This window comes from Sapajus apella, unplaced genomic scaffold (assembly GCF_009761245.1).
Source record: "Sapajus apella isolate SASKATOON/1434 unplaced genomic scaffold, GSC_monkey_1.0 scaffold38, whole genome shotgun sequence".
Classification (NCBI taxonomy): Eukaryota; Metazoa; Chordata; class Mammalia; order Primates; family Cebidae; genus Sapajus; species Sapajus apella.
Window position 1 is genome coordinate 15,945,434 of NW_022436978.1, and position 11,562 is coordinate 15,956,995.

General features: G+C 45.8%; 1 protein-coding gene across 1 annotated transcript in view; it reads left to right on the plus strand.

Annotated features, from left to right (window-relative positions):
* The first annotated feature begins 426 nt into the window (after nucleotides 1-426).
* Nucleotides 427-11,562, plus strand: part of LIPH (lipase H) — a 37,557-nt gene continuing 26,421 nt past the window's right edge. Inside the window, exons 1-4 of the mRNA XM_032298363.1 lie at nucleotides 427-893; nucleotides 2,193-2,301; nucleotides 8,573-8,674; nucleotides 10,238-10,327. Of these exons, the coding sequence (XP_032154254.1) occupies nucleotides 606-893; nucleotides 2,193-2,301; nucleotides 8,573-8,674; nucleotides 10,238-10,327 (589 nt within the window). The 5' untranslated portion in view covers nucleotides 427-605. The remainder of the gene's footprint in view (nucleotides 894-2,192; nucleotides 2,302-8,572; nucleotides 8,675-10,237; nucleotides 10,328-11,562) is intronic.

The window sequence follows — 11,562 nt, forward strand, 5'->3', positions numbered from 1 at the left end:
TGATATTAAGCCACTGCACTCCAGCCTGGGTGAGAGTGAAAACCTGTCTCAAAATATGATTTTTGAGACATATGATTTTGCAACTTCATTCAACTGGATCCAGCCCTTAGACAGGTCCTATCAGGAACATAAAAAGAACTCCTATAAATATAGGACAGCATTTTTTTTTTTTTTGAGATGGAGTCTCACCGTGTTGCCCAGGCTAGAGTGCAATGGCACAGTCTCAGCTCACTGCAATCTCTGCCTCCCAGATTCAAGCAATTCCAAGCAATTCTCCTGCCTCAGCCTCCCAAGTAGCTGGGATTACAGGCGCCTGCTACCACACCCAGCTAATTTTTGTATGCGGTTTCACCATGTTGGCCAGGCTGGTCTTGAACTCTTGACCTCAGGTGATCCGCCCACTTCGGCCTCCCAAAGTGCTGGGATTACAGGCATGAGCCAGTGCACATGGCCTAGGATAGCACTCTTGCTTGATGCCCAACTAAGGAAAGACCTGTCGTGATGCCATCTAATTTTTATTTTCAGACACAGGAGAAACATGTCCTTCATTCACCAGGCTGAGCTTTCACAGTGCATTAGTTGGTACGGGACTGAATGTGAGGCTGATGCTCTACACAAGGAGAAACGTGACTTGCGCACAGACCATCAACTCCTCAGCCTTTGAGAACTTGAATGTGACCAAGAAAACCACCTTCATTGTCCATGGATTCAGGCCAACAGGCTCCCCTCCTGTTTGGATGGAGGACTTAGTAAAGGCTTTGCTCTCTGTAGAAGACATGAATGTAGTTGTTGTGGATTGGAATCGAGGAGCTACAACTGTAATGTACAACCATGCCTCTAGTAAGACCAGAAAAGTAGCCACCGTCTTGAAGGAATTCATTGACCAGATGTTGGTAAGAGAATTCTCTTAGATGATTCAGGGCCAAGTTGAACCTGACCCATTATCTGGAGGCATAAAGCCAAGAGATAGCTACAGTGAACAAGGGGCCTATTTTGCAACATTCTGCAAATGTGAATAAGCCCCGGGAAGGTGGGATGAGAGGCTCATAGGTATGTTTGTGCAGGCTGTGCACTCTTGTCATTGTGACATTGTAGATTTATCTATTTATTAGGATAAATTTCCAGCAGATGACAGCAAAGTGTCTTGAGAGACGGCATCTTTTTCCAGCTCACATAAAGGTGTCTTATGGGTAGGAGAGGTTCTGTCTAGGGGTTTCTTGGTTTAAATGCCGAGAGCTTCCTCAATGTCTAACATGTTCCTTTTGCTAGAAGTTCCAGATTATCCAAAACATGGTCTGATGAGATGATTTATGTTTTTAGAAGATTTGCAAACATTCAACCTTAAATTTTACTTAGTGATCTGTCTCACGAATCACCCCTTTTAACAACGACAAAAAAGTAACATGAAATCAGGACAATTTCAGGGAGCGTCGGGCCTGGTGGCCGTTTCGTGGCTGGGGTGACGTGAGTTACACGAGCCTTCCACTAAGCCCAGCCCTGGGAAGGTGAGTATTAAAATGGCTCATGACAAGCTGTCCCAGCAGCCTGTGGACAGACTGTTCCACCTTCACCCCAATTTCTTTCATTCCCTCTCCATGGTGACTGCATTAACTGAGCCAGTATGAAGATAAGGGAGTTAGTAAAAATGTGCTGTTGCCCCTCTCCCCCATCTGGAAGGTTCCAAAGACACCTTGGCCTGTTTTCTAGCACAGGCATGACTGGAGACACCATGGCATAAAGATTAAAACACGGATTTGGAGTTGGGCCGACTTTTTTTTTTTTTTTTTTTAGATGGGGTTTCGTTCTTGTTTCCCAGGCTGGGGTGCAATGGCGCGATCTCGGCTCACCGCAACCTCCGCCTCCTGGGTTCAGGCAATCCACCCGCCTCGGCCTCCCAAAGAGCTGGGATTGCAGGCTTGAGCCACCGTGCCCGGCCTGTGATCTTTAAATGAGATAACAGATGTAAGGTGCTTAGAAATACTTCTCTAAGAATTGCTTGAACCCGGCGGTAGAGGTTGCGGTGAGCCAAGATCATGCCACTGCACTCCAGCCTGGGCAACAAGAGCAAAACTCCGACTCAAAAAAAAAAAAAAGAAATACTTCTCCAAAGTCAACAGCCAGGAAATTCCTACAAATGTTGTTAATTCTTTGGCCCCTTATGATTTATAATGATGGACCTTTTGAAATTCCAGGCAAAAGGAGCTTCTCTTGATGACATTTACATGGTCGGAGTAAGTCTAGGCGCCCATATAGCTGGGTTTGTTGGAGAGATGTACCATGGACGGCTGGGGAGAATTACAGGTGAGCGCCTGTGAACGGGCTTGGGGTGGTGGCCTGGGCAGAGTGCTCACTGGGGGAGCATCATGTAGGCCAATCCAACTCCTTGGGTTCAAAGCCAGTCCCAATTACCTAAACTCTCTGAGCATGGGTCCTTGCATGCAAAAGGAAGACCAAAATAATGTTGACCTCAGGCTATTATTTAATAAAATACAAGTAAAGTATATCGTACATTGTATATACTATAGAAAAAACTGATGATGAGTTTATTTCTCTTATGGCTGGGAAAGCAGCTATGTCTCATTCAGATCTGTGTGCCCCAAGGAGTTAGTCTTCTTCCTTTTATTTAGATCAGGAGAGCCTGAAAGATAAACCTAATACGTGTCAGTCCCCAGGCACAGCTGGAGTCTCAAGATAAGGAAATGAGATGGAAATTTTGATGGCTGGGGCTCATTCTCTAAATATCAGCTTTCGGGCCAAAACTGAGTGAAAACATTCAGAAATGCAGCAGGTCAAATCCTAAACAAAGACTCCCTTGCTGGAACCTCTTGCCTCGTGCTTAGCAACTTTCCACAGCAGCTCTCCCATTTCACCTTTCCCAGAATCCATCCTCATACCAAGAGAGCTGTTTTCAATCTATGGAAACTGAAAAGGTAGAATTGGATGGGAAAAGGGGAGAGGTAAATGATTAAAACTGTATTTAGGAGGTAAACTTTTAAGGCTGCAAGTTATATATATATTATTTATTTATTTTTGCGATGGAGTCTCTCTCTGTTGCCCAGGCTGGAGTGCAGTGGTGCAATCTCAGCTCACTGCAACTTCTGCCTCTTGGGTTCAAGCAATTCTCCTGCCTCAGCCTCCCAAGTAGCTGGGACTACAGGCAGATGCCACTGTGCCCAGCTAATTTTCGTATTTTTTGGTAGAGACGAGGTTTCACCATGTTGGCCAGGCTGGTCTCCAACACTCCTGACCTCAAGTAATCCACTTGCCTCAGCCTCCCAAAGAGGTAGGATTACAGGCATGAGCCACTGTGCCCAGCCTGGGCCACCAAGTTTGAGTGTGCTATTTAAACTTGGCAGATAGCTCTGGGCATGCCACCTCTGTCTGTCTGTCAGTCTCTCTCTTTCTCACAAACACCCCACAACAGCTGTCATCTCCTGTATCCCTGGTACTTGAGGTCACATGGTTTGTCCTATACGGTTTTTGCTCTCTTACACCCCAAAGGACAAGGCTGCCTTCATTTTATTTACCTTTTTTCCTAGGGAAACAAACCTCTTTTTATGTTTAAAATTTATTATTATTATGTCTTAGAAAGCAATATGTCTTTATTTTTAAAAATTTCATTTTCCCTTATTGTAGAAAGAACACATAGCTAGAATTTGTCTGTGCCCCTTATCTGTTAGTTCTTTTTTCTTTTTCTATGTTTTTTTTTTAAGGCAGGGTCTCACTTCGTTGCCCAGGCTGGAGTGCAGGGGTGCGATCACGACTCACTGCAGCCTCAGCTTCCCCCGGCTCAAGGAATCCTCCCACCTCAGCCTCACTGGCAGCTGGGACTATTGGTGCACGCCACCATGCAGAGCTAATTTTTGTGTTTGTTGTAGAGATGAGGTTTTGCCATATTGGTCAGGAGATTTTCCTTTAGTGGGTAGGACTTTTCCCAGTGGTATGCTTATAAGTCATCCAGGTCCCCTGCTCCGTCTATAAAGAAGGAAGAAGAAAAAAGAAGAAGGAAGAAGACGAAGAAAAAGGAAGAAGAGGAGGAGGAGGAAGGAGGAGGAGGAAGAAGGGGAGGGGAAGGAGGAGGAGGGGAAGGAGGAGGAGGAGGACAGGGAAAAGAGGAGGAGGAGGAGGAGGGAGAGGGAGGAGGGAGAGGAGCTCTGATTCGTAGCTTTTGCTGATTGGGTGGTGGGAGTGTGGTCTGTTAACCAAGGACACAATTCACTTCCACCACCCAAGACTTGAACTGGTCTGCCTGTCCCTCATCTACGTCTTGATGGTGCCTCATCTCTTCATTTCCCCTTCTTCTGCCCTTCCTTTTGCTCTTCCTCTCTAGGCATCTTCTAGTTCTGCTTCTCATTAGCTTCTTCAACAGAAGATGACAGAGTATAAGTGAATTTAAAAACATTTCAAGTGCCTATGTCACTTGTGAATCAAATTAAATGTGATACTCAAACTTAAGCTGTGTATAGAGCTCACCTTGGGGTGGTGGTTACCACGCTAACTTGTGGAATCAGAGTCCCCAGGCTTGGTGTCAGGAGTCTCTATTTTTAACCAGAAGTTGCAAGTTGTCACAAACACCACACTTTGAGAAGGAACCTCAGAGCTGCGCTGTCTGATACAGTAGCCACTTGACACACAAGGCCACTGAGCACTTGAGATGTGGCCCGTGCAAAGTGAGATGTGCTATAAATGCAAAATACATGCTAGATTTCAACGACTAAGTACAAAAAAGAAATGTAATTCATTCTCAAATATTTTATATTGATTACATCTGGAAACAATATTTTGAATATACTTGGGTAAATGTTTCCTTTTATATATATATATATTTTTTTTTTTTGAGACTGAGTCTCGCTCTGTCACCCAGGCTGGAGTGCAATGGTGCAATCTCTGCCTCCGGGTTCAAGCGATTCTCCTGCCTCATCCTCCCGAGTAGCTAGAACTACAGGTGTCTGCCACCATGCCTGGCTAATTTTTGTGTTTTTAATAGAGACAGGGTTTCACCACTTTGGCCAGGCTGGTCTTGAACTCCTGACCTCAGGTGATCTGCCCGCTTCAGCCTCCCAAAGGGCTGGGATTACAGGCATGAGCCACTGTGCCCAACCTATATCTTTCTTTTTTTTTATTAATAAAAAGTCTATCATCTCAATAAAATGTATTTTTAAAATAAAATTTCTTTGTTAACTTTTCCTTTTCTTAGAGGGCTACTAGAAATTTTTGAATTACATATGTGGCTCACATTATATTTCTTTTCTTTTTTTTTGAAATGGAGTACAGTGGTGTCATCTTGGCTCACTGCAACCTCCACCTCCCGGGTTCAAGCGATTTCCTTACCTCAGCCTTCCGAGTAGCTGGGATTACAGGCATGTGCCACCACGCCCAGCTAATTTTTGTATTTTTAGTAGAGACAGGGGTTTCACCATGTTGGCCAGGCTGCTCTTGAACTCCTAACCTCAGGTGATCTGCTCACCTCAGCCTCCCAAAGTGCTGGGATTACAGGTGTGAGGCACTGTGCCCCATTTTTTTTTTTTTAAGACAGGGTCTTGCACTGTTGCCCAGGCTGGAGTGCGGCTCATTGTAGCCTGAACCTCCGCAGGATCAAGCAGTTTTCCACCTCAGCCTCTCAAGTAGCTAGGACTATAGGTGTGTACCTGCTTAATTTTTAATTTTTTTGTAGAGCTAGAATCTTACCATGGTTTTGAACTCCCGGGCTCATGCAGTCCTCTCTCTTCAGTCCCCCAAAGTGCTGGGATTATAGGTATGAGCCGCTGTGCCCAGCCTCATGTTGTATTTCTATTGGACAGCACGTCCTTCAAGAGCTTACATTGATCTTGGGTATGGGAGGAAGAGGCCCCTGAAATTGCATGCAAAGTGTTGGGTGTCTGTCCCGGTGAGAGGTCCAGAATTTTCATCAAATTCTCAATCCAGTGAAGGCTGCAACAAAAGCCAAGGATTCTTATATGAACATTTTTCTGGTGATCTTAGAGCAATAAGAAAAAGCTATGGCTGGGCGAGGTGGCTCACACCTGTAATCCTAGCACTTTGGGAGACTAACGCAGAAGAATCTCTTGAGCCTAGGAGCTTGAGGATGCAGTAAGCTATGATCGTGCCACGGCCCTCAAGCCTGGGTGACAGAGTGAGTTCCTGTCTCAAAAAACCAGTAAACAAAAAGCAAAACAAAACAACAACAAAAAAAGGAAAAGCTCACTTTTTACATTCTGTTTGTATTTCACAATGATCTCAGAATGTTCTGGATTTAGATTCAGGAGCCATTTATTTATTTTATAAAATTTTTTAAATTTAGAGATGGGATCTCATGATGTTGCCTAGGTTGGCCTTGAACTCCTGGGCTCACGTTGGCCTCCCAAAGTGCTGAGGTTACAGGTGTGAGCTACCGCCGGGCCTTAGGAGTCCTTTTATAAGTCTTCTTTTTTCTTTTTTTGAGACAGAGTCTTACTCTGTTACCCAGGCTGGAGTGCAGTGGCAGATCACAGCTCACTATAGCCTCAACCTCCCTAGGCTCAGGTGATCACCTCTGAGGCTCCCATCTGAGCCTCCCGAGCAGCTGGGACTACAGGCCTGCGCCACCGTGCCTGGCTAATTTTTGTATTTTTTGTAGAGACGGGGTTTTGCCATGTTGCCCAGGCTGGTCTCAGACTCCTGTGTTCAAGCTATCCTCCTACTTTGGCCTCCCAAAGTGCCGGGATTACAGGCATGAGCCATCACGCCCCGCTTATTTATTTTTGAGGCAGGGTCTTACTTTGTCACCCAGGCTGGAGTGCAGTGGTGCAATCATAGCTCACTGCAGCCTCAAATTCCTGGGCTCAAGCCATCCTCTGAGCTCAGTCTTCTCCCCATCTCGACCCCACCCCAAGTAGCTAGCACTACAGGGACTGCAGGCATATGCCCCCACAGCAGGCACTGCTCATTTGCTCTTTCTTTCTCTCTTTCTATTCCTTTCTCTCTTTCTATTTCTTTCTCTCTTTCTTTCTTTTTCTTTCTTTCTTTTCTTTCTTTTTCTTTCTCTCTCTTTTTCTTTCTCTCTCTCTCTCTCTTGCTTGGTCTGTTGCCTGGGGTGGAGGGCAATGGCACAATCATGGCTAACTGCAACCTGGAACTTTTGGGCTCAAGTGATCCTTCTGTCTCAGTTTCTGGAGTAGCTAAGACAACAGGCATGAGCTACCACACCCAGCAATTTTCAAATTTTTTTGTAGAGACAGGGTCTCCATATGTTGCCTAGGCTGGCCTCAAACTCCTGGTCTCAGGCAATCCTCCTGCCTTGGCCTCCCAAAGCACCAGGATTACAGATGGGAGCCACTGTGACCAGCTGAAATGGAGGGATTAAAGCTAGACCCAGGTAGGCTGAGTGTGGTGGCTCACACTTGTAATCCCAGAGCTTTGGGAAGCTGAGGCGGGAGGGCTGCTTGAGCCCAGGAGTTTGAGACTAGCCTGGGAAACATAGCAAGAGCTCCCACAACTGGCTGTCTCCCCAACACCAGAAAAAAGAAAAAGGCTGGAACTTAGGAAATCAAGGCAAAGATGGTTATCTCTTGCATTTTATATGTAGCACCAGGGGACAGGAGACATAAGATGACATTCATAGACAAAACTTCAAGGGAGACTTGCCTTAAAACCTTCTTCACTCCAGGTAGGGATCTGGTAAACCAAGCCTTTTGGAGCCTCTGACTTTTTTTTCTTTTCTTTTTTTTTCATTTAATCTTTATTTCGTGGTTACAAGATCATGGGAGCTCCCCTCCTGTTTTTCCAGATGCTGCGTTGTGGTGGGGAGGAACACCCAAATAACATTGACCAAGGGCAAGAAACCGGTTTAGGCATTTACAGCGTGGGTGCATTCTGCAGGGATTGACACCCACTTGATTTTCCTCTTCAATACTTAGCCTGATTCTTGGCCTGACCAGTGAGTTTCGCCCTTTCCTGCTGAGCTTGCTAAGCTCAGGGCAGTGAAACCAAGAGTTCAACAGATAGAGGTGGTTGCAGTATGAGGCTGTATTCTGATCAAGGTCTTGATCTTCCTGAATCACTGTCCATTCATCTGGAAAATCATGATATAGACACCCTGCCTCCCTCACAGGTTTGCAATATGGATCAAACGGGCGAGCACATATGAATAAGAGTGGAAGCTATAAAGGAGTGTTATTAATAACAAAAAGGAAGGGCTGAGTGAGATCCAAAAAGTCTGAATCATCTAAAGGGGGATAAAGATGAGCATAGCGTCCGCTCTTTTCTCTTTAATGCACCCTTCAGTGCTTTTTTCCTGGGGAACTCGTTCATCCCCACCCCTTGATCCTCATACGCGTGCATGAGTTTCCTGCTGTGGAGCTCTGCATGAGACATGCCTGTGATGGAGTCTGGATGCCATTCTCAGGAGCTCAGCCAGGGTAACTGTCTCCACTGTGGGAACGGGCTGCAGAGTCTTGCCAAGTGGGGCGGGAGTGTGAGTGCTACCCCCTGCAGGGTACCCTGCAGCCTGGGAGCCACTCTCATCTAGAGGGATCAAAGGCCGGCTGCAGGTGACTCATGGTGTGGGGCTGCCAAGTGACTGTTTTCCTTCCAGGCCTCGACCCTGCGGGCCCTTTATTCAACGGGAAACCTCCTCAGGACAGATTAGATCCCAGTGATGCGCAGTTCGTTGATGTCATCCATTCCGACTCTGATGGTAACACTCCTGTCCTTGTGGGCCCGTGACTACCCCCAGACTCCTACAGAGTCTCCCCTGGGGAGATCATCACGTAGGGGCAGATCAGGTTCCTCTAGATTCCCACTTTTTTTTCCGGGCAGCGTTCCAAATCCACGGAAATATTGAAGGGAAGCTGGTTTAATGTAGGCACCCAGGACCACGTGCTAGAGCGTGGATGATTATCCCATGGCCTCTTCATATTTTTAAAGGGATCATCATGCCCCATGAAGGACAGGCTAATTCGCTCAACATGAAGATCAGTGCTTTCTTATGTGCAATTGGGTTTGGATGCGTGACTTCTTGGTCTTGTTGGTTCTTTTTATTTTCTTGAGCTGAAAGATACATTCGGGTGTTAAATCTCTCCACGCAGAGTGACTCTGATGCACCTACAACTCTCTGGCTCTCTGCAGATTTTCTTGGCCATTGCTGTCTTTATTTTTATTTATTTTTTGAGATGGAGTTTCACTTTTGTCACCTAGACTGGAGTGCAATGGTGCAATCTCGGCTCACTGCAACCTCTGGGTTCAAGCGATTCTCCTGCCTCAGCCTCCCGAGTAGCTGGGATTACAGGCACTCACCACCATGCCCAGCTAATTTTTGTATTTTTAGTAGGGACAGTGTTTCACCATGTTGTCCAGGCTGGTCTCGAACTCCTGAACTCAGGTGATCCACTCGCCTTGGCCTCCCAAAGTGCTGGGATTACAGGCGTGAGCCACTGTGCCCAGCCATCTTTATTAATTTTTAATTTTTTCTTCTTTTTGTACTGATGGGGGTCTTGCTCTATTGTCCAGGTTGGTCCCCAACTCCTAGTCTCAATTGATCCTCCCACTTCGGCCGCCCAAAGTGCTGGGATTACAGGCGTGAGCCACTGCAGCCGGCCCTGTCTTTCATGGTGCTGTTTTCTTGTTTGGGATTGGATATGTGTCACGTGGGTTTGGGCGATACTCAAGGATGGGTACCTATATCCAGCTGTCTCGGAGATGCACTGGAGAAGAAACTTGGGGAGGATTGAGGAAACAGCAGAGTGGACATTTAATCAGGCATTCTCTTTGTGATACAACCACCTAAAAAAACCTTTGCCATCTATCATGGGCATTCTGGTGTGGTATTCAGCATTTATTTGCCTTGAAAGAAATTGTCACTTTGTGAAACAGTGGCATTCTTACAACGAAGTTTGCAAAGTACGTGGTAATGCTTGATGGAACAGAGCAATTTATTTTGGGGAAGTGAATTTTGAAGGAAAGGGTAGAGTTTTGCCATCAGGCAAATGTAGATTTAAATCCCAGGTTTTGCCCTTTCTAATGATGTCATGTTAGTTCCTTGAGTCCCCCTTTTTTTTTTTTTTTAACTGATGGAGATGAGGTCTCACTATGTTGCCCAGGCTGGTCTCGAACCCCTGAGCTCAAGTGATCCTTCCGCCTCAGCCTCCTGAAGTGATAGGATTACAATAATAATATAATTTCTGCTTATATCTGGCAGGCAAATGAGCTATGAGATGTGAAAAATTCAAAGCATATAAAAGCAGAGTGTGTTCTCTTTTAGCACTGGGCTATAAGGAACCATTAGGAAACATAGACTTTTACCCAAATGGAGGATTGGATCAGCCTGGCTGCCCAAAAACAATATTGGGAGGTAAGCACAGATACTTTATATTTTATAAAATACTGGTATAAAAAGCCATATTTTGGGCCTGGTGTGGTGGCTCACACTTGTAATCCCAGCACTTTGGGAGGCTGAGGTGGGCAGATCACAAGGTCAGGAATTCTAGATCAGCCTGGCCAACATGTCTTTACTAAAAATACAAAAATTAGCTGGGCATGGCGGCTCATGCCTGTAATCACAGTTACTTGGGAGGCTGAGGCAGGAGAATCACTTGAACTCAGGAGGCAGATGGAGGTTTCAGTGAGCTGAGATCATGCCATTGTACTCCAGCCTGGGCAACAAGAGCAAAACTCCGCCTCAAAAAAAAAAAAAAAAAAGAAGAAGAAGATAAAAAGGCATATTTTGGACTGGACATGGTGGCTCACACCTATAATCCTAGCACCTTGAGAGGCCAAGGCTGGTGGATCACCCATGGTCAGGAGTTTGAGAACAGCCTGGCTCACATGGTGAAACCCTGTCTCTACTAAATACGAAAAATTAGCCAGGCATGGTGATGCATGCCTGTAGTCCCAGCTACTCAGGAGGCTGAGGCAGGAGAATTGCTTGAACCTGGGAGGCAGGGGTTGCAATGAGCCGAGATCACACCACAGCACTCTAGCCTGGGCAACAAGAGTGAAACTCCATGCCAAAAAAAATAAAATAAATAAAAAGGCATATGATGTCTAGGTACAGTGGTGCACATCTGTAATCCCAGCACTTTGGGAGGCCAAGGTGGGAGGATTGTTTGAGCCCAGGAGTTCTGTTGCCTGGGCAACAGAAGGGAGACTCTATCTCTACAAAAAATAAAAACAAAATTAGCTGGGTGTGGCGGAACGCCTGTGATCCCAGCTACTCAGGAGGCTGAGGTGGGAGGATTGCTTAAGCCTAGGAAGTAGAGGCTGCAGTGGGCCATCATCATGCCACTGCACTCTACCCAAGCCAACAGAGTGAGACCCTAAAAAAAAAAAAAAAAAAAAAAAAAAAAAAAAAAAAAGGCATATTTAAAAAAATCTGACATTATTCTACATGCAGTAATTTTTTTTTTTTTTTTTTTGAGACAGAGTCTTGCTCTGTTGCCAGGCTGGAGTGCAGTGGCGCTATCTCGGCTCACTGCAACCTCCGCCTCCTGGGTTCAGGCAATTCTCCTGCCACAGCCTTCCAAGTAGCTGGGACTACAGGAGGCTGCCACCATGCCCAGCTAATTTTTTTTTTTTTTATTTTGGGGG